Source organism: Lactuca serriola, chromosome 7 (assembly GCF_051521515.1).
Source record: "Lactuca serriola cultivar US96UC23 chromosome 7, Lser_US96UC23_V15, whole genome shotgun sequence".
NCBI lineage: Eukaryota > Viridiplantae > Streptophyta > Magnoliopsida > Asterales > Asteraceae > Lactuca > Lactuca serriola.
Window position 1 is genome coordinate 9,564,503 of NC_136414.1, and position 23,125 is coordinate 9,587,627.

General features: G+C 32.5%; 3 protein-coding genes across 6 annotated transcripts; all 3 read right to left on the reverse strand.

Moving 5' to 3' along the window:
• Positions 1-6,956: 6,956 nt before the first annotated feature.
• On the reverse strand, positions 6,957-8,949 carry LOC145062871 (vestitone reductase-like). Of its 2 annotated transcripts, none has more exons than XM_079010460.1 (4): positions 8,708-8,949; positions 7,780-8,310; positions 7,393-7,588; positions 6,957-7,285 (listed from the first exon to the last, which is right to left on the reverse strand). In XM_079010460.1, exons 1-4 carry the CDS (start codon positions 8,820-8,822, stop codon positions 7,144-7,146), a joined length of 984 nt encoding a protein of 327 aa, XP_078866586.1. In that variant the 5' UTR covers positions 8,823-8,949; the 3' UTR covers positions 6,957-7,143. The 2 variants fall into 2 exon arrangements, with proteins under 2 accessions (XP_078866586.1, XP_078866587.1); XM_079010461.1 differs by having other exon boundaries at positions 7,780-8,358; positions 8,708-8,863.
• Positions 8,950-11,350: 2,401 nt separating this feature from the next.
• Positions 11,351-14,610, reverse strand: LOC145062657 (vestitone reductase-like). 2 transcript variants are annotated; one of them, XM_079010239.1, is made up of 5 exons: positions 14,521-14,610; positions 14,155-14,345; positions 12,080-12,616; positions 11,778-11,973; positions 11,351-11,678 (listed from the first exon to the last, which is right to left on the reverse strand). In XM_079010239.1, the coding sequence occupies exons 2-5, from the start codon at positions 14,267-14,269 to the stop codon at positions 11,537-11,539; spliced, it is 990 nt and encodes a 329-aa protein (XP_078866365.1). In that variant the 5' UTR covers positions 14,270-14,345; positions 14,521-14,610; the 3' UTR covers positions 11,351-11,536. The 2 variants fall into 2 exon arrangements, with proteins under 2 accessions (XP_078866365.1, XP_078866364.1); XM_079010238.1 differs by having other exon boundaries at positions 14,155-14,348; positions 14,521-14,606.
• A 2,468-nt stretch (positions 14,611-17,078) lies between these two features.
• On the reverse strand, positions 17,079-20,395 carry LOC145063617 (nuclear pore complex protein NUP205-like). Of its 2 annotated transcripts, none has more exons than XM_079011216.1 (9): positions 20,079-20,395; positions 18,702-18,815; positions 18,443-18,613; positions 18,268-18,323; positions 18,084-18,156; positions 17,770-17,960; positions 17,551-17,677; positions 17,398-17,466; positions 17,079-17,322 (listed from the first exon to the last, which is right to left on the reverse strand). In XM_079011216.1, exons 1-9 carry the CDS (start codon positions 20,079-20,081, stop codon positions 17,158-17,160), a joined length of 969 nt encoding a protein of 322 aa, XP_078867342.1. In that variant the 5' UTR covers positions 20,082-20,395; the 3' UTR covers positions 17,079-17,157. The 2 variants fall into 2 exon arrangements, with proteins under 2 accessions (XP_078867342.1, XP_078867343.1); XM_079011217.1 differs by having other exon boundaries at positions 17,770-17,930; positions 20,079-20,392.
• Positions 20,396-23,125: the final 2,730 nt, after the last annotated feature.

Here is a 23,125-nt window from a genome sequence, read left to right on the forward strand (position 1 = left end):
CATACTAATGGAATCAAGTTCCTTGGTTTCTCCTTAATTAAAAACTTCTTTATTTGCATTTATTTATAAAAAAGTTAACATGGTACTGACTGCTTGATTAAGAACTGGTTGGGTTGTGCTATAGAGCCCATTTAGTAATAGTATTTAGATTATAAATTAACAAACCTTCCACCCGTTTCTGAAAATTATAATTAATTTGTAAATTTTTCACTTGATCTTGCATTTTTAAGATTCCCAGAAACTAGATAACATTTTTTCAAGATTGTAATTGTAATACCTTTTTGGATGCCTTTTCAAAAGCTGCTACCATCTCCAACACAGATGTGCCTTTACCCGTTCCTAAGTTGTAGACTTCACAGCTTTAAAAACAGATAATGGTTTGATTTAATGTCAAACAGAACAAAATTTCCAAAACTAAAAAATGGCATCTGCAATCAGAAAGAGATACACACATATTTTAGGGTCTGAGAGTTTCTTCAAAGCAGCAGTGTGTCCATCTGCTAAATCTACAACATGGATGTAATCACGTACCTGAAATTTGAGGGTAGAAAAGGTAAATATTAACATCATAATTCCCAACAAACAGCAACAGGAGGAAAACTCAGTAGAACCTCAAATAAGGTAATTTCAAATTCCAACATTTCCCAATCATTTCATAGTAGACACAATGTTTCAAGTTTTATGAAACAGAGCACATAACACAAAAATGAAACCAACCCAAAGTATAGATAGATGCAGAAAGCATAAATATTCATTGAAATAGAAACTAAAGATTGAGCTAAGTAAAGAAAAGATGTCATACCATCTTGCATTACAGTTTCCTCATGTTGTCTAAGACGCATCATAAGGGCTAAGTAAAAGAAAAGATGTCATACCATCTTGCATAACTGTTGAAATTAACATGAACATTAGTTGCACAAAAAATGTATATGATGATTATGGTACACTATGTATAATATAAGGGCGTACTTTGAACTCATAGTTATGTGTTTCTGCGAATATTGTAGTAAAAGCAAGAGAAAGCAGAAGGCTCAGAAGCAAGCTGGATCGAGATATGGACATCATGGGGATCTTGTGTTGAGGCTTTGAGCTTGTTTCTGAACACTTCTGAGTGAAGAAGTATGAAGGTTAATTTGTGTTTAGATGACGATGAGGGGTGGATTTATATGCAGAGGAAGATGATAGAGAGGAAGAAGACTACCCAATCCCATCTTCTCCCCAAATCACTCCAAACCCTAACCCCCAATTCACTAATTCAATAGTGGGATTAATTTTGTATTTACGGGAAGATAGAGAGGAAGAACATGAATACGAAAGTAAATACGTACCATTGAATCTTTTTCTCCTTCTTTAGCCTTGACTTTTGAAAATCTTCCACCTCTTCATCCTTTTACCCTATTCCCACATAGAACAGGTGAGGACGCCGGAGCAGTCAACCATGTTATGTAATTGCTTAACCGTTGGGCCCCACCGTAAGTTGTAGTAGGGCGTTGTCAATGTGAAGAGTCGCAGACCCCCAATCGCCGGTTCTATGAAGGATTTTGTGAGGTCCGCATCCCTAGTTCTTTGAAGCAGGGTTTAAGAATTATAAGAAGAGAACGTAACAATGAGGTTTAGATGAGATCGTCGGTGAGGAAAAAGAAGTGGTGATAGAAACTAGGGTTTTTGTGGGAGACGGAGAAGCAAAATAAGAAGTGAGCTTGATTGTTTGGTCGCTGATTTTATTATATGGAGCAAGAAGAATATAGCGGCGGGGAGGAAGGAACGTGAATGGCCAGTGGTTGTGTCTAGGGTTAGAGAGAGAGAGAGAGAGAGAGAGAGAATGGCTCTGTGCGAGAGATAAGGTGACCCATAGGATCAGAGTGAGAAGCGGGGTATTCAAAATTTTAGAATTTTAGATCCCTCTTAAAAAAATGCGCGTTTAGTTAAAAAAAATATATAAATCGACATTTGTAGACGACACACACTTAAAATAAGCGCCCTCCGTGTTTTTAATTTTGTTTTGTTTGACACTAGTTGTAGGGCACGCACAAATGCGTGTCCTCTATCCTTCAAATTTTGGAAAACTGACATCGATTTTTAGGGCACGCACAAATGCGTATCCTCTATTAGCGCGTGTCATTGATTGCGCGTCGTAAAAGGCTGTTTTTCTAGTAGTGGACAAAATTTTTCCGCTTATTATCAATAAAAGTAAATTAATTTTTTTATCTAGTTTAATTTATATTTCCTTGCAACGACGTTTGTGAAAGTGTTGGTTACATTTCTATTATTAGCAATATTAATTGTGGATTTGATTTTGATTATTTCACTTATGGTAAATTGTTATAATTAACTAAGTGATAAAGTAATTTCCATCACCCAAGTTCCAATTGGATAGAAACTTGGAGTCATACAATTCGAATTGTGTGATGTATGAGAATCTTGATCGTTGGAAGACTATGATTAATTCGTTGATCACATGTTTATGTGAGTTATGGTGAAGGACCAATGAATCTAGTACATTAATATGGACGATTCAGATCTAACACAAAGAATGAAAAACTCTATTCGTCATGATTTACTGATGTTTCAGTAAATATGGTTGTGTTTATAAGATTAAGCATAATTCTAATACCTTGAAAGGGTTTCAATGAGTAGCAGAACGAATAAGAAGAATCTGTTAGGCAGAAAAGATAAATTAAAGTTTTTCCAATCTGAAAGGAAATGAGAGTACTTTAGTATCATGTTTTATGATCCTCTTAATGATTGAGGAACTATGTCACAATTGATCCTCAAAGAGCATCTTAGTGCAATTGTATGACTAAGAAGAGGAATCAAATATTGTTGAAATGGTTCAATCGAGAGACGAGTCATACTTCTTTTTCAATCAAGTTTTAGTGGCATACTCTAATTACTACACATCGTATCTTGAAACTTATTTCATACTAAGAAGGTTATAACACCTCGTGAAATGTGGAGTGATAATGTTTTCTTAATCTAGCACATTGGATTTGGAAGTTGTGATGTTTTGGTTAAAACAAAGGATAAGCTAAGACCAATTATGTGAAGTGTTTCTTGTTAGGAATCCACATTAACTTTTGAATATTTGTTTTAGCTCATCAAGGAATGTTACTTGAGATAGGAACTTATATGTCAAGAAGTCAGTGGGAGTCTTAATGATCTTGAAGAGTTTCAGGAGTCAATCAAGAATAAACCTTTTAGTAATTTCTAGCATACGACCTGAGGTTGATAACCTATCATGTTAAGTTGACACATTCTCTTGTTTCTTTGCACCTTCCAGTAGATTTGGCAATGCTTATGAGTTCTATGGTTCTCATTTGACTGCAAAAGGCATAGCACTTTGTTCAGTGAAAGTACATTGATTAATATAGGTGAACTGCTTAACAACATGGAAGCACTGGTAGACCCTTGTGCTACCAGAAGGCAAGAAATTAAGAACGGGTAAAGTTAAGTCCATGAAAGCTAAATTAGAATTTGTATTTTTCACAAACCTTGTCTTATGATTGTAGGTTGAAAGTGATAGATTCATATGGATGAGAACACATACACCATAAAATCTAGGTGGCAAAAGATTTCGCTCCAATTCATGAAAGTGATTATGAGGAAACAGTTCCGCTAGTAGATTTTAAATATTTGATAACTATCATTTTGGTTGGTGGTTGTGTTAATTGCGTTCTCAAATTCACAATATGATTACGACATCCCTTTTCATAGTTGAACTGTGAGAAATGACAGGAAATAGTTTGAACGTTCATGACTTATAGTTGTAAGTTCTGAAAGGGTTTAAACACACACATATGCTATCTAATGAAAGGTGTATAAGCTTAAGAAGTCTAAATGAAGACTCATTGAAGCATCGATTTAGTAAGAAAGTCAAAAAAAGTATTGATTTCTGGAAGTTCAGTTGATTTGTGAATACATGTCAAAGCTAGTGGGAGCATAGTTGTTATGTTAAGTGTCGCAAGTTGGCAATATTAGTTGTAGGAAACAAAGATTTCAAATTTGCACATTGTAAAGTTTGGGAATTGTTTCGCTATAGAAAAATTTAGGGGAGGGAGCATTCCTACTTCATTTAAAATCTAAAAGTTTAGATAAAAATTAGTCTTGGACATATATGAATATCGTGTTGAAATGATTCAACATAGGAGATTCGATATATGGAAATATTATAGCAAGAGACTGGTCAGATATGATGCATTTATGTAAGACATTATGTATCGAGTCTCATATGCTTCAGATATAGGATCGCTTACATATGCTATAATATTCACTTGTTCTGATTTTTCCAGATTCCTTGCGTACTGAAAGTGAAAAGGACTAGAACTTGGTTTGACTAAAACAACTGTCAAGAACACTCTGAGGTTTACTAGAGATTGGTTGCTTATGGACACTTGGAAGTATAGTATTAATTTGGACGGACCATATTGACATAATTCTGATTAGAGGTGACTCTTGTTCGGAATTGATAGTCATATGGGAATACGAAAATGTTTCCATAGTGGGAGTTAATGATTAGAATCTAAATGTGAGTTAGGAACTTTAATGCAACGAAGATGTTCAAGGAATGTATCTTGAATTTGAGACTTCATTACCATAGAATTGTTTTAAGTAACAAAATTTCAATCACATTTTGTAATATCATTGGCAAAGTCTATGTGACTTTGAGGCCTTGATATCACAAAACGACATTGCATATAAAGTTGGAATTCTAACACATTCTAGTAGTGACAAGAATTTGAAATTATGAAATGAGCATCACTGGAATAGTGTACAATCAATATGTTCACAAAGGAAGGACCATAGAGAGACATAGTATGCATGTTTATAACATGCCATGACTGATGTTTAATTCAAGTGTTTAGTTGATTACTCGAAATATTATACAATGAATAAAGTCTAATTAATATGGTGATTAAATAATAAAAGTTTTAATTATATTCAAAAGTTCTGAAACCATAGTTAGTTAGGTTATTGTTGTGTTTCATTTTGCATGTTTTACTTCCCGAATAATTGGATTATTCAAACATCCACAGTCGTTCATACCTTTGGAAGTAAGTAGCAAATTAAGACTGTCATGAATTGAATTATAGATTGTCTAAGGGTTGAGACATAACAATGGTTTGCTGCAACGTTCGCGGGTACTTAGAAATGGGGGTTTTGAATATTGGATTAACCCACACTCAGAAAATTACTTCATAGATTTTATCACAAGTGTTTACACAAATTTATTAATTTGTTGTAAAAGATATTGCTAAATGTTGGATATGGTATTCATAACTTTATATCAAAATTGATATAAAAATAGGTTTTAATGTTGGGTTGGAAATGTCCTTATAATATGTAAAATACTAATGGCATCTTCGCCTATTTATGGTCATCAATTTTGAGCTAGAGTGATGTGTGCCTCTTTCCATCGGACCAACACCATCATTAATCAATCCTTGAGCCACTACCGTCATCCATTATTACCCTGCTTCGAACCGTTTTCATAGTTAGTCCATATGGGTTATTTCTACAAGCTTTGACTTTGGGAGCTGATATTGCCACGGTAATTATTGATTCCTCCACTGAAAATCTGTATAGATTGACAATTATGCCCCTGCTTACTAATCTTTCTATCAAAAAAACCCACACATCTGAAAAGTGAAAACTCCAAACCACGCACAACAAACATACAATTACTCCTCCTCATTTGGTGCTGGTTCGATCGATTCTTTTTCAGCCGCCAACATCGGTACATGTAGTAGCCGGAAGCTGATGGTGCACATGGCTTGCAACATATTCAATTCAAACGAGTGCAGTACGCTCATTAGAAGCTTTAATCAACGGAGCCATGCTGGGTGATGGTGGTGGGGTTTCTTATTTTGAGCTTTGAGTGAAACTTGAAGCGGTGAACACCATCAGAAGAATGACAGGTGTTGATATCACATAAATTGCCCAAAAAAACCTTCTTTTCTTCTCTTCTCTCTGTGTGATATAAACCCAACAGCTGGGTTTTTTTTATTTTTGCGTGTACAAAATGAGAGAAACATAGCAGGGAGTGAGAGGGCTTTATCCAACGATGTGAACCCATGTTTCAGTCGGCTCCTAGCTGTGTTCAGAGTTTCCTTAATGATATTGAAAATCCCAGAGATGTAAATGATGTGTTGAATTACAATTTGGTTTCTCACAATTATCAAGATCTACATACGGAGATGGATCTTAAACCTAATTTGATTATTGGTTTCTCTCTCTATCCTCAATTGCAATCACCTCATTATCCGAGACAAAGTATAAGTCAAGCAAGCATAGATAGTACAAATTCATATCTAAAATGGGTTCAAGTCTTTGGAGATAAAATTGCTCTCCTGCTAGATTAATCTCTTACCTCAATCACCCAAATGGTATTGTTCAATGTTCTTGATTCTATTCATGTTTTTCTCCTTCAACTTCTTCAATTTATTTTTTGGGTATGTCATGAAATCGTAATGGAAAACCACAAAAGGAAGTAACCAATAAAAATTTGAATAGCTCGGGCCAAGTAAACCACCAGAAGACCTGAACGAAAAGAGGCGAGACGATGAACGATGTGCTCTAATTTTGTTATTAATAATGCCATGAGCAGACTGGATAAAACACCCATATTGGCACCAATTTTCTTGAACACGGAGACGGTGTCGAGAGCAGATTGATTGTAACCTCGACGGGATGAAATGCCGGTATGTTGGCCACTGTAGCTATCCATTTGTTGTTTTCCATTACTAATTTATTACCCTTTAAATCCATATACCATATCCATGGAACGTGCCTACAATGATTCTAGTTTATACTTCTTTATAATAGCTATAAAACACCAAAATTGGCATCGGATGATGGGCGTGTGTGCCTTTTTTGAAACAAAGATAAGGCTGCTCTTTTTTAAGTGAACAGGGGTATAATTGTAAATCTCTATTTTTTTCAGTGGAAGCATAAAAAAATTCCGTGGCAATATCACCTCCCTTTGACTTTAGTATTCACAATTTGGAAAACAAGCCTCTACCTTAATAAAAGAAACATTTATTGAAGTATTATTAATATATCATACCCAAAGCTTGTTGTTATATATATATATATATATATATATATATATATATATATATATATATATATATATATATATATAGTTTATAATATATTTTTTTGTTTACAACATTCAATTGCATCATCAAACATTTCTTCAAGCCCATACTTGAACTCGAAGCCAGTGCCTAAGAGTTTTTTGGACGAGACACTAGGAAACTCCATTTTCTGGGCATCTATCAAAAATCTAAGAAAAAAAAAAGAAAGAAAGAAACTCGGTTAAAAGGCTTTTTGTTCATTTCAAACAGGAAGAATTAACAGCGATTCATAAGAAACAATAATATTAAAACTTACTCGATATTTGATATATTATATTTTGGATATTTGGTTGATAATAGTTTGTACAACTCCTCGATTGTGACTTCAATTTTCGAACAAATATACCTTCCTTTGGCATTTGGGCACTCAAAAAGATGAATATGTGCCCTAGCTAGATCATCAACATGTACAAAAGCGGTTTTTCTAAGTAGCTTATAGTTATCCGTTTCACCTGAAATTAGTTTTGAATTTTTTGATTTGTAAAAAGGTAATCGACAATTTTTTTTAGCTAATAAGCAGGTAAAAATGTAAACAAACTAAAATGTAAACCAAAGAAGCTAATGGATGTTTATACAATTTATGTCAAAGAAATTTAATTAAAAAGATTTTAAATAGAATGTAAAGATGTTATGAGGAACTCACCAAATATCATAGCCATTGAGACACGTACAGAGTTTGGGCAATGCGGGCCAACAAATGGACCATGGATATACGTTGGAATAACAGTAACAACGTCGAATTCTTTTTTCTCAGCAAACTCTAGTGTTGCTTTTTCGGTCATTGTCTTGGAAATGAAATAGGAAGCTCCAAATTCCTTATGACAAGTACGAATGTATTCAAAATCACTCCAACAATCCTCATCTAACACATCATTGGTATTTTTACCATTCAATACAACAGCACATGCACTAGAGGTGTACACCAGTTTCTTAACGGTCTTTGAATCGATGCATGCTTGTAAAATACCCAAACTACCCTTGATCGCTCTTTCTGTTATCACTTCTTCGGGTTCGTTGCCCACAAAATCAATTGGATGGGCAACATGAAAGACCCCGATGCAACCTCTGATTGGTGCCTCAAATGTCTCGGGTTTGCTTAGATCCGATTCAAAAATCTTAAGCCTCTTTGATGCCCCGGGTAGAGCCTTCAGGTAGCTCACATCTTTCATAGATCCTAACAATTATAATTTTTTTGAGAATCCATCCACTATGACTATGCTAGCTACAAATGTTAAGAAGTGATATTAATTGAGAAAAACTGAATTTCTTGTATTATAAAGCTTACAAATATTTCATTGTTCTACTTCTTATTTGTTTTGAACTCAATTGAGTAAAGCTAATAATTTCAGCTACACCATCTCCAAGTAACTAACTAAACCCAATAAATATTCAAAACTTAAAAATAAAACTAACAAAAATATAACGACCTTAAAAAACAAATTTACATTATCTGGAATTTCTGTTTTTAACTATGATGTTTTTCTGGTTTCATCATAAGAGGTGATTTTGACTCAATTCTATTAATATGAGAGAGGATGGAAGAATTTTTTACAAAACGAAAAAGAACAAACCTGAATTAGATCTAACTGTTGTATTTACAAGATATCCCTCTTCAATCAACCTTTTGATCATCCATGATGCTAAATACCCCGTCCCTCCTGTTACACAAACACATCCTTTCTCCATGGTTTCTATTCCGTATGATTCTGTTTTGGGTTTAAAAGAAACTTGTTGGAATGATAATTGATAAGTTGGTAAGATAAACGACGTTTCACTAGAATTTGAACCTTTACTCAAACTTTTTTCACGTGATGACGTGAAGTGAGGCAACTAGGCAAGGTCACCTCGTTTTCACTTTAATTTGGTCATCATCATCTTAAATTATTCCAAAGAGAACCATGCTTTTTAATTTTTTTATCGATTTATATAGGCAACAAATAGAAAATGACAAGTAATTGAAGGCCCGCAAGAAAACCAAAAAAATAAAAAACTAAAGTATTTTTTAAATGGATTATCACAAAATTTATATTTATCACAAAGTATCATCTTTAGAGATATTGAATGAAAAATCCAACGTATTATCCCAGGATGTTTAAAAAAAGCATTATATCATTTTTGTGTTTACTAAAACCATTTAGCTTTTTTTTTTTTTTTTTTTAATAATTAACGCTTCACAAACGGGATAACTTGATAAAAACGGTTGCATACCTTACACGTGATGTGCCATCAGGGAAGTTAAGTGTGGACCGTCCAAATGATACGATTAACCAGTTTTTACCATCTTTTATAAACAAACGACTAGTATTTTATGATAGATACTTTGTGATTCGTGAAATTGTTTTTTAGCGGTATTTGACATCATATTTCACGATTTTTTATATTTTTGCGAAAAGTACTTTATTTTAGAACTTTTTGCGAAAATTTCACCGTTTTAGTTCAGATTAGTATTGTCTGAAATTAACATAATTATATTTAGTAAATTTGGTTAAAGCGGTTGCCAAAGCCTTAGACTGTTCGGAGTGGGCAACGCCCACCAACGTTTTTAGAAGAAAAGACAAGAAAACGGGCGTTATAGGATGTGGTGGTGATAACGGGAAGCAACGTTCAGGCTCATAACGTGCATAGACGGGAAGGAGTGGCGGTGTTTGTGATGTTATAATGTGGAAAAACGACTCATGGGCCTAACGGCCTTATGGGAAAGTTGTAGGTTCATATTCATTTAAAGAAAGTAATTTTCCAAACTTTTTGAAAATATATGGATTGAATGGTCTTTAAGTTATTGTTTTGTGCGTAAGACCGGACAAAATTAGTTATTGACCAAATCGAATAGGGCTATTTTATTTTATTTTAGTCCTACCAAAAAAGGTAGAATTCGGTTGAACAAAACACATTTGACAAAAAAAAAAAACAAAAACAAACGTTGCCTTTCACGCTCTCATCTCTTCCGTTCCAACAACGTCTGCCATCCTTATATTTTTTTTTTCTTAACGCAAACATTACAATATTTTCCGAGTATACCTTTCTTCATATCATCTTATCTCCACCGACTATGTTTTTTTTCCTCGAACACTACATCCATTACAAGCTGATGGGGTTTAAATACAAATGAAACCCTTAAAGATCATGGGTTTAGGTTGCAACCTTCCTCACGTTGTGACTACCTATGTGTCACGTTGTGAGCACAGTTCTAATACACGTTCTTCACTTTTGCTTGTCATGTAATGACTTCTCTATGGTTACGTCGTGACACGCGGTTTTTCCCTTAAAACCAAACTTTTGACTCCATAATGCCCTAAACCGATCCATTCTGGAAAACAGGTGTTATAACTAATGTCTCGATGATTTTGCGACACTTAGATTTGATGAAATAATAAATTCAATTTATTATCAGAGGAAATAATACAATAGCAACTGAAACTGGTTTATTTCGTCAAATTCAAGTGTCGCACAATCATCGAGAAAAATTGGTTTGTTAATGTATATGATATAATGCAAAAGTTGAAAAAAAAAGTTAAGAAAATATTGTAAAATTATTGTTTTAACATGTTGGAAAAAAACTTAAGAAATAAATCTTATAAACCATTATAAAAATAGATTTATAAAAAAAATATTCGGGACGAATTAGTAACAACATTTAAAAGTCATTCAAAATTTGTAATAAAATATAAAATTTGAGTCAAAAGTGTAAAATTTAAAAGACGGTGACATTTTCAACCTTGAATAACATATAAATTACTAAAACATTAGTTGATTAACCTATTAAAACATAAAATCAGTTATTTAAATATTTTAATACATTATAAAAAAGTTAATGGTGGCCCTTTTTTAAACTAATTAGCAAAGCTTTTTATTTTATTTTTTTCAATAAATAAAGGGTCGTTTGTAATAAATGTTGAAAGTATGATATTTTGTTACATAAAATTTTCATTTGGTCAATTTTTCATTAAGTCAATGTAGGGTGTTTGTTTTAATTTTTAAAATAAATTTTATTTGTATTTTTTAGAAAAAATCAAAAGATGTTTGTTTAAGTGAAAAAGAGTTTTAAAAATGACTTTTCTAATAGAATAAATTGAGCCTTTTAAAAAGTCACTGATTATATTATTTTTTCTAACTTTCAACATAAAAATATTAAATTACCAATATATCCCAATCTATCTTAATCAATTCTTCATTCTTTATTTTCTTCTAAAAATTAACCCAAACATATTTTAAAAAACAACTTTTATAAAAAATCATTTTATAAAAAAGACTTTTACCCCACCAAACTACACCAAACACCCTCTCCTTCGTACAAGAACATCTATTATAAAGCAAAGTGGAAATAGTTTTTAATTATATGTTATTTTTTTAAGCATATAAAATCTCCGCCACGGAAATAGAACTCCATGTTTATTCACAATTCATAAAATATTGTGTCTTCTGCAGGAATCAATGGCATCATCAAACATTTCTTCAATTCCATACTTGAACTCGAATCCGGTGCCCAAGAGTTTTCTTGACGAGACTTCAGGCATGTTCACTTTTTCAGCGGCCTTCAGAAAACTTTAAAAAGAATCCGATTAGCGGGATTTTTGTTTGTTCAAGTAAAAAAATGCTTAAAGATTTTTCACAAGAGGAATAAAATTAAATATAACAACTTACTCGATAATTGGCAATTTATATTCTGGATATTTTTCTGATAATAGTTTGTATAACTCATCGACAGTGACTGTGATTTTCGAACAAATATACCTCCCTTTCGCATTCGGATGCTCAAAAAGATGAATGTGTGCCCTAGCAACATCATCAACATGCACAAAAGGCGTTTTCACAAACATACGACCCTTGTCAATGTCACCTGATCAAAATCATTTTATTCTTAATATCATTACTTTCTCAAAGAAATTTCATTTGTAATGTTAATGATTTTAGCATCAAATATTAGCATAACACAAGTAACTGACCGAAGATCAAAGCCATTGACCCACGCACGGAGCGTGGGCAATCCGGGCCAACAAATGGACCATGAAGAGACGTCGGAAGGACAGTGACAACATCGAAACCTTTTTTCTCAGCAAACTCTAAGATCCCTTTTTCAGTCAATATCTTGGAAATGAAATATGAAGATCCATGATGTTGCTTATCATTAGAGCGAATTAAATCAACATCACTCCATGATTCCTCATCTAAGATCTCATTGATCAATCGTTTCTCATTAAACACAACCGTAGATGCACTAGATGTGTATATAAGTTTCTTTACTGTTCTTGAGTCGATGCATGCTTGTAGAATACCCAAACTACCCTTCATTGCTCTTTCAGTTAGCACGTGTTCGGATTCTTTTCCCTGAACATCAATCGGATGTGCAACATGAAACACCCCAATGCAACCTTTGATTGGTGCCTCAAATGTCTCTGGTTTGCTCAGATCCGCCTCGAAAATTTTGAGCCTCTTTGATGCCCCTGGTAGGGCCATGATGCCACTGACGTCTTCCATTGAGCCTAGCAATCATCAATAAGCTTTACTAGTTTAGAAAACAGCATTCTTGTTTCGATTGTTAGAACTTAGAAAACTGAACTTTTTGTTATGAAGCTAAATACAATTTAGGTGAAAACTGTTACCACCAGTAGGGCTTTATGTAAGTTTTTAGCAACAATAATTACGTTTACAGTTTCTAAAACATGGATAATGGATTTTACATGATATGACTATTTCTTTATTCATCAATAAATTGCAAAATTTTAAAACAATCATCCAATCCAAACCCAAGTAACTTAACACTCTTCTTAATTTGGGCATCTCCAAGCCTGCATCATATTGTCGTATATTACACCATTTGTTGCACAAAAATGTTTTTTTATGCACCATGTTCATGTTAAAAGTTTTTGTAACAAACATGATATATATAAGACAAATTTGTAAAATATATACTTAATAAATATAAGAGCTATACTGAAAACATTTATAAGTTGGAAACAAAAGATTCTTTGAAATTTTTTTGTTAAAAATTGACGTAGATGGTCGGAGATAATCACTTTGTACATCAAATACCCCTACTTTTGGTGGAAAAAACAAATGTTGCTATTGGTTGTAGTTGGTCTTACAGTCCTACATATCTGTGACTTGACCCAAACTTAGATTTACATATTTCTAGTTTATTTTAGCTGATTATTTATAATAAAAATATAATGATTAATAGTTGTTATATTATGCTACATTAAGGCTGTGTTTGGCGTGCCACAGCTAGCTGATAAGCTAGCTTATTTTTCGAGCTTTTTTATGTTGACGTGTTTGGTAAGCCAAAAAGTAGCTGATAAGCTAGCTTATAAGCTAGCTTTTTGAAAAGCTACTTAGACTAGCTTTTTAGAAGTTTTTTTAAAATTTTCCAAATACACCCCTTAATTAATTATAGAAAACACATATTCTTACATGTTCTTTTATGTAATTTTATATATTTCAGCTAGCTTTTCAGCTAGTTATACCAAACATTATTTTTTATCAGCTAGCTTTTCAGCTATCAACTAGCTTTTTATTTAACAGCTAGCTTTTCAGCCATCAGCTAGCTTTTCAGCTAGTCCGCCAAACATAGCCTAAGTAATATCAATTAATTATAAATATACGATTTTATCTTTTTGTTTTAAATTTATTTAAAAACTTAAAAATGTTTTATGAATGTAGTTAATTCCTATAATTTATTGTTCGGTATAAAAAAAAATTAAAGATAAAGAAGCTCAATCTACACGTTAATTGGTTGTTAATTAGTTTATGGGATTTTTATTCCATCATAAGTGTGTATCATTTTTTAAAACATACGTGTAATATTTGGATAAATATACAAGTGAAAATTTTATTCAAAAGTAAGTTGTTATCAATGTATTTTTTATTTAATAAATGTTTTCTTTAATAAAATTATAATTAATTCGAAGTAGTTATATATAAATGATTTATTTTGTTTTAGTTTTGATGATATGATTTATAAAAGTTAGCATAATAAAAATATATAATACATATTTGTTAAAAGCCAACTAATAGAATGAACCTGGATCAGATCTCCATGTGGCATTAACAGAATATCCATCTTCAAGCAATGTCTTGATCATCCATGAAGCTAGATACCCCGCACCTCCAGTTACACAAACAGTTCCTTTCTCCATCTTAATTTGTGCGCTTGATTGCTTCACTAGAATTTGAATCTTTAACCTTGATGATGAATGTCCCCACCAAATGAATCTACTAAAAGAACAACAAAGAGAATTGTGTTAGAGTCAATATGTTCCTAATCCTGTTGTACTTTATGAACAAAACTCATTCGAACAACGAAATTAAAGATACTTTCTATGAATCCATAAATAAAACAAAGCTATATTAGCCACTATAACACATTTTCTTTTTGCAAGTAAAGCACCTTAAACAGCAGTGAAAAAAACAGTACTGAAGTGTTCAAACTTTGTGGTTTGCAGGTGGAAAGAGATGTGTGTTTCAGAGACCCTTTTAGTTGTTTTTATGTAATGAAGCAGAAGGGGGGTTCTGGTATTTTTTTTTTAAATGAAAATAGTGAAGTGTGGGCCCTTCTCAATAGTCAATATTCAACGTTTTATTAAAAAATGGTGATCTGCTTTTAAATAAAAATAGTGAGCCGTTTGTCATGAGCATCGATATATCCACTTGTATTAGGACGGAATTATGCCTAAACCAATAATCACAAGGCCGGTTAGTTTATTTAATGCTCTTCCACTTGTAGGGTGAACTCCTTTGTTTTGATCATATAACTTTATTGCCAAAATTATGATGAGATTATGTGCCTATGTGGGGTGCAATCGCCAATCAAGCCATGAGATATATGTGGCATGAAGGTCTCATTGTGAGAGTCCAAATGTCATGGTGTATAACAATGCTAACTTTATATTTTTTATATTATATTTCCGTATTAACGGCTAAAATCTTAAATGTGTAAAATATTGTAATTTTTTGTTATTTACTTTTGTAAACAATTTATTTTTGTCACTTTATGTTACAAAAGAAACCATACACATTCAAGAAATCAACAAACTTTCAAAAAAAAAAAAAAAAACTAAATTACACGAATAGTCCATAAGGTCTTGTTTTTTTCCCTAATGTAGTTCATAACATACTTTTTTCTTCAGATGGTACCTACGGATGTTAAGTTGCACGCGAATAGTCATCGAGTTGGATGTCCGTCTAAACCAACGTCATCTTGTCCCCATGTGACTTGCACATGAGGGTAAATAAACTTTTCTGAACATCTTTGTAAGGCCTATATTAACGTCTTCTTCTTGCAATCGACCACTTCCATTGTTACAGACAGAAATGGGTAAAAAATGTCGATAGGTGCTTGTATATGGAAATAACATGAGGTAAGCAAAAGAACATGGAAATAACATTTGGCCAACCCTAGCATTACAAGTTATGTGCTTACCATATTCTTTACGTAGTTCAGGTGTTTGGGTGTATCATATTTTTTACGTAGTTCAGGTGCTTGGGTGTATCGTGGACTTAACAACCACAAAGTGGGCACCATTTTCCCCGAAACACCCTAGAATAACATGAGGTAAAAATTCAAGAAAAAGATGTGCTTACCATATTCTTTACGTAGGTCAGATGCTTGGGTGTATCGTGGACGTAATGACCACAAAGTGAGCTCCATTTTCCTCGACACGCCCTAGAATCAGTTGAAATCAGTTGCCCTACAACGAAATTGAAAAAAAAGGGATGATCAATAGGTTTTCTTGTGGAGAGAGAGAGAGAGAGAGAGAGAGAAAGAAAGAGAGAGAGAGAGAGAGAGAGAGAGAGAGAGAGAAGAGAAAGAGACAGACAGACAGAGAGAGAGAGAGAGAGAGAGTGAAAGATAATGTCTGCAACTCGACCCCGCCACCTTAATGTTTAAATATAGTAAGTTAGTTGTTCAGAAAATGTCATTTACGGTAAATTGACAAAAATATCCTCATGTGCAAGTCACATGGGTGTAGGTTAACGTTGGTATAGACGGGCATCCAACTCGAGGACTATTTGCGTGCAACTTAACGTCCCTAGGTACCATCTAAGGGGAAAAAACTATTGTAGGGACTACATTAGGGAAAAAAACAAAATCTTAAGGATCATTCGTGTAATTTAGTCAAAAAAAAAACATATAGACGGTTGAGATAGAGACAGCTACGTAGTATTGAGATGGACGTCGACGTTTAGGGTTGAGATGATGACGGCGACAACAAATTGATGTGAGATGGTGGAGACGATACCTTCTTTTTTGAGCGATCGGACGTTAGTATGAATAATTGAACACTACAAGAAAATTTCGATTTAACTACGGAAAAATTCCGTAGCAAAATGATATAATTCCGTAGCTAAACCTAAATAACTACGGAAGTTGCTATAGAATTTGCCAATGAGATTCCATAGTAAGATTTCTTGTAGCAAAATGTTTAACTACGAAATTATAGTTCCGTAGCAATTTTCCTATGGCCGTTGCTACGACGTCTATCCGTAGCATTTTAACTACAACACACTTCCATCACAATTCCGTAACAATGAGTTTTGTAGCAAATTCCGTATCTATTTTGTTCCGTAGCAAATTCCGTAGGCATTTGGTCGTAGCAAATTCCGTAGCCATTTGGTCGTAGCAAATTTCGTAGCCATTTGCTCCATAGCAAATTCCGTAGCTAATTGTTCCGTAGCAAATTCCGTAGCCATTTGGTCCATAGCAAATTCTGTAACTAATTGTTTCGTAGCAAATTTTATAGCCATTCGTTCCGTAACAAATTCTGTAGCCATTTATTCCGTTGCAAATTCCGTAACAAATTTTTTGTAGTCAATTCCATAACAATCGTTCAATACCATTTTTTCTATAAAATTCGGTTATTTAATTTGACTTATTATATCCAATACATCAAAATATAAAACCAAAAATAACAAAGCATTTCTATAGAAACTAAAAGAAATATCCAATACATCAAAATATACATATTTCAAAATTAAAAGTCGCTACAAATTTAACGTAAAACGTTATTCGATACATAATATTCTATCATTGATTAATAAAAGTTTTGACCTGTATACTCAATGTGTTAATGACATTCATTGCTTGTGCAAGTTGTTCAAACTTTGTTTGATCAATGCATATTAATGCATCCAAAACAAAGAAAGCCATTATTTTTCCTGACTCACTGCCTTGAGTTGCATCTTTTATGGCCTTTAAAAATAATAATAATAATTACTGCTATTGTAATAATATAATAATAACAATATACAACATCATGGAATATACCAACTCTAGAATTGATTGAGCTTCTTTTCTTAGGATGGATAAGTTTGCACGTGCCAGCTCAGCCTGATCCTGGTCAATTTGAACCCAAAAGTAAAAGTTAGTATTTTAAAGGAATTAGAATCTGAAAAAATCATAGATTTAGAAAGTTGTCACCTTTTCAAGATCCAAATCTCCACTTTCTTGTTCTTCCACTAACAAAGATTGAAGAACAATAGTAGGAACATCTGGATCCAATATGTGTTGACAATATTGGAAGTAGCTTAAAAGCAAAGTGTATTGCCTAAAATTTAATCATATTATCAAGACTCATCATCAGGCATTATATACCAAAAAAAAAGATTATTGTGAATTTCCAATTGTAACCATAGTTACCTTCTCCTCAATGCTTCTGATGTGTCATGTTTCAGAATTGCCATCATAATCTTATAGAGGATAGAGTGACATGCACCATTTGACATTCGCCTTGTCATAATAACATCAAGACATGTCACAGTATCCGAGTTCAACACACATGGGTTAATAAACCTCTCATCCTGTAGTTTAGCCATGCATGTAATTGAAACCTTTATATTTAAAAAAATCATTTAACAACTCAACAACAAATTATATATATATATATATATATATATATATATATATATATATATATATATATATATATATATATATATATGAATTTATATTACCTGAGTTAACATTCCTGCCATCTTTAACGAACAATCTGGAGAGCTAGAAGCATTTAAAGATGCATCAAGCAACCTGTTGCCAAAGACAAAATCTGTTTAACAAAAATATATTATAAAAATATTTCAGGGGTAGAGAGAGAGTGAGAGAGAGAGAGAGAGAGAGAAACAAAGAAAAAAAACGCACTGAAATAATATTTCTGATCGATTTTCCATTGAGGATAACTTTCTTGAAGCTGAAATCTGATAAAGATGACACACATACATAAGATTAGGGTTAAATGCAAATCAATTTTCAATATCATAATTGGGTATTTTTTTAAGAAGAAATTTGAAAGTATATAGCTATTTCTTGCATTTACCTCAACAATTTGTGCCCATCCAGTTAACATATGGAGTTGAGCAGCTTGTTCGTCAAGGTTGTTGTTGTGTTTCCATGCCCATCTGAGAAGTTGCTGAATAGTATTTCTTACTTCGTCAACTTCAGCTTCACTCCCAAAAGTACTTAGCTGTGGATTCTCAAAATTGGACTTCTGAAGAGCAAAATAAGCCACAAAATCAATTAGTGTAAGAAGGGTAATATGGTCCAAGAAATTTTAATGATGCAAAATTATATAATACCTGCCAAAGGGTGTCACGAAATGCATTTAGGTCAATCAATCGATCCCCTCGTTCAGAGTAGTAATACACACCTCCCTTTTCATAAGTTGATGGATTCCTAAGTATATCATCAGCCTACAAAAAAGAATTTCTTTAACAAGTCAACAAGGACTTTTATTTATATTTCCTTTCTTTCTACCAACAAGTCAACAATGTCACAAAAAAATCATGCTAAAAATTCTTCTATTTTTTTAAATAATTAATATAACATCTTCATTATTTACGTCCAGACATTTTGTCTAATTTAGCTTACTTAATTTGTTTGTTTCATAATAAATAGTACCATACACAAACCATTGTGCAAAATGAAAGATTGTCCAAAATGAAAATAAATGTGTTACAATTGTGGGTATTTAACGCATTTCTTATTTGTGTGAAATTCCATTAAGTTATGCAACAACGATCTAATTATAATACATATCATATTTTCAACCAATTTATATTGTCGATGTGTTATATTAGAATGAGAATGAGAATCTTGTACTTAACAAAATTGGATCAATTCAGGATCAAACCCAAAACTGATAGATACAACAATCTGTGTGATTCAATGGTTAAGGGAAGTGTTAGGTGCTTAAGTTTTATTCAGACATTTTATCAAACACCTATCATGCATTGGTATTAGGCATGCCATTTTATGCAAAGAAACTGCAATCGACCATTTATATGTAAAAAGAACAACTATAAAGATTCAACATATATAATTATTATTAACATGCTTGAGTTTTTGTTCTTTGTCTATGACAACCATCAAGAAAGCTTCGACATATGCTTGCATTTGGTGGAAAAGGCATCCTTGAAATAAACTTTTTTTCTTCTTTTAGGTCGCCATATCTAACCATCAAGTCCACAACAACAAGAAAGGAAACCAACAGAAGCTATTGAAGACACTACATCCAATAGAAAAAGAAAAACCCTGATCTCGACCTCTAAAGACGAAAGTTGTATAATAAATTTGATGCCTGATTATTAATTGATTCTACCTAGACTATTCAGACGAGGAGCTTAAGACATTTCATTTATACTCATTAGCAATGGATCATAAAAACGAGGGATATCAGTTTACAGCAGCCAGTGGTTGTTTTGATGCCGATAAAAACGAGAGATATCAGTCGACACTCAAGTTTGTTTAGGAATGTAATTGTTAAATGAAATCTATTAAATCATGTCAGATTAGCAATCACTGCATCAAAATCCATAATTCGCATCAAATGCAATAAACTCGATCAATCAAATTCATCAATAAAAAATTTACCAGTTGACGATCGAGATCAATATCCTTCAAGTCATTGGATGATAAAGAGAAAATGATGCAAAAAGAAGAGAGAAGAATGTTACCATTTGACGATCAAGAAAAATCTACTAGTTGACAGAGCAGGAATCGAACAACAAAGCAAATGAGAGTGAGAGGAGCTCCGATCGATAATGGCGTAAGTGATCTAAGGAATGAGGAATGTGATCGGCGATTGACAAATCAGAATGTTGTGAGTAGCAACGACCGACGTGATGATGGCTAAGCAACAATGGCGGCCGGTTGAGAGAGGGAGAGATGCGATCTTTTGAACGTGATACCTCTAATTTGGGTTGGGGAAGAAGTAGATTTGTGTAGATTTACTAATTTTCCCATAAGGCCATGAGGTATGGTGTGCTTTAATACGCGTCAAAACAAAATATTCACATCACAGACAAATTTGGTGTACAGCTTTGTTATTTTTCATTTCAATTTATAGGTAATTTTATATAACACCCCTTTAAGTTATATATTGTTTACATATATCACCTTTTCCATTTATATATTATTTACATATAACCTCTTTCGATTTCTATATTTCCAATATATATCCTTACTAATTATATTATATTAACTTAATTTTATAAAAAATATATAACAATATACAAAATAAAGTACACCATTAATGTAATGGAAAAAAATTAAAAAAATATTATTTTTATTTTTTATTAATGTATTTTTTTTTATATTTTATTGTGTTTTTTTTAATATAATGTAAAAAAAAAGTAAATAATAAAAACAATGTGGAGTGATAACCATTTCCAAGGATTAGTAAACATGTAAGTGGATGGATGTGTCGCATAAATGACATGATTTTTCTAGTGAATACCTAGTAAATATACCCTTTGGCCTAATAAACATTCAAACAAACGGCATGGCTCAATTTACTACCCACTTTCGTAGGAGTAAAGTTTTGTGAAGTATGCAGAATTTTCTATTCGAATCCCTACAGTTATGCGAAGTGGCAAATTACATAATATTTATAATGTAGAAATTATATTATAATTAAATTTTCAAAAAAATAAAAAATAATATTTTATTTTTGTTGTTGAGTTTTCAAAAATAATTATGTATTTTTAATATATTTTTTTCAATAATCTTCTATATTTTGCTACGGAAACATATTCCGTAACTACTTAATTACGGAATTTTTGGTAGCCAAATACCTATGGATTTTGATTTCGTAGCTATTTTGCAAATTCACCTTTTTGTAACTAATTCCATAATAGATTAGCTACAAAATTTTATTTTGTAGCAAATTTTCCTGGCAAAATAGCTACGGATCCTAATTCCATAGCTAACTAGCTACGGATTTTTATTTTGTAGCCAATTATGTAGCCAACTAGCTACATACATGGATTTTGTAACAAGTTTCATAGAGAACTAGCTACAACCAAAAAACTTGTAGCATTATTTGTAGTAAACTAGCTACGGATTTTAATTCCGTAGCAACTATTCAAGATTTAGCTACGGAATGCAATTCCGTAGCCATTTTCGTAGCAAATTAGTTACAACCAACCATTTTGTAACATATTCCGTAGTAAAATAACTATGAATTTAGATTTCGTAACAACTTTACGTAGCTATTTAAGATTTAGCTACATAATGCAATTCCGTAACCATTTATGTAGCAAAATAGCTACGACAAGTCGTTCCGTAGCATATTCCGTAGTAAAATTGTAACGGATTTTCATTCCATAGTAACTTTCCGTAGCTATTTAGGAATTTTCTTGTAGTGGAAGATGATGACATGTAGACGATGATTCAGAAGGATTCAACCAATCTCAAATCTTAATAAGCGTAAATATGATATTTAAAAATTAGGTTGGAAAATATGATATTTTGATGTTTAATAATGACATATACGAAATTCATACTAAAAAATGTCACTCAAACGGCTAAGATTGCTATAAAAACTATTTTGAAGATTTCCCTTATTTTTAACCAAATGAAATATTATATTGTTACCCTTTTTAGAACCGCAACTATATAATTAAAAAAACTAGCAAAAAACTTGCAATAAAAAATACAATCAATGCGGAATTGGAAATTGCAACCACGCATTCTAGTCCTTAGATGCATTAGTGTTTCTAAATGAAAACCAATAAAACGGAAAAGAAACAATATTATCAAAAAATGAATTGTATCCGGTAAGTACGATCCCAAAAAACCACTGCATTACAGTAAGTTCAAAACACCTAAATAATTGTCATAAAAATAGAATCAATTTTGACCCTCTCCAAACGTGCAACCTATCAACTATCAACCCAAAGGAAAGCATCGGGACAATTTTGAAATTTCGACATCTTAACATCCATCCAACTAGCAACTCTACTGTTGGAATGTTATTCGGACCGGAACCGGACTGGCCTCGTATAAACTGAATACCGAATAAGATTAATTTGAGGAATCGAAAATCGGACTGATTAAACCAATATGCTCCGGTTCGGTTTGAGTATTAATCGGTCTGGTTCGACATACCTGTGAACCGAACCGGATAGCTTATTCATATTATAAATGTTATTTGGGTAATAACCGAACCGAACCAATTAATACCCGAACCGAACCAGACTCGTATTAGTTTAATCAATCTAATTTCCGGTTCCTTCAATTAGTCTTATTCGGTTTCGTTTATTCGGGTCATGTCCGTTTCGATTCGGTTCCGACCCGAATAATATTCCGATTAGTAAAATACGTTTATAGAACTATACACAGTGATGATATATCAATATTTCATCCTCTTGAGTTTTAATAATTAAGTTTTTCAAATCCAACTCATGATCTCTATTAGACTTCAAATTGTACACTATGTGAGTTTTATAGGGAAGGAAGAAAAATTATACACCGACTTCTCTTTCTTATGAATTTATGAAGAAATAGTTTTCCTTAGTCTTTTGGTTATAAGTTTGAGCAAAAAACAAAGAAATTTTTTAGTTACTTCGTTTTTAATATCAACAACATTGCCACATTCTTCATAAGGGTAACTTACACAAAACTCACTATATTTTTATTTATTTTTTCGATTTTGACACCTCGTTTTTTGTTACAATTTAAATATTGTGTTTTCTAATTTTTGTAATATTGACAATTTACT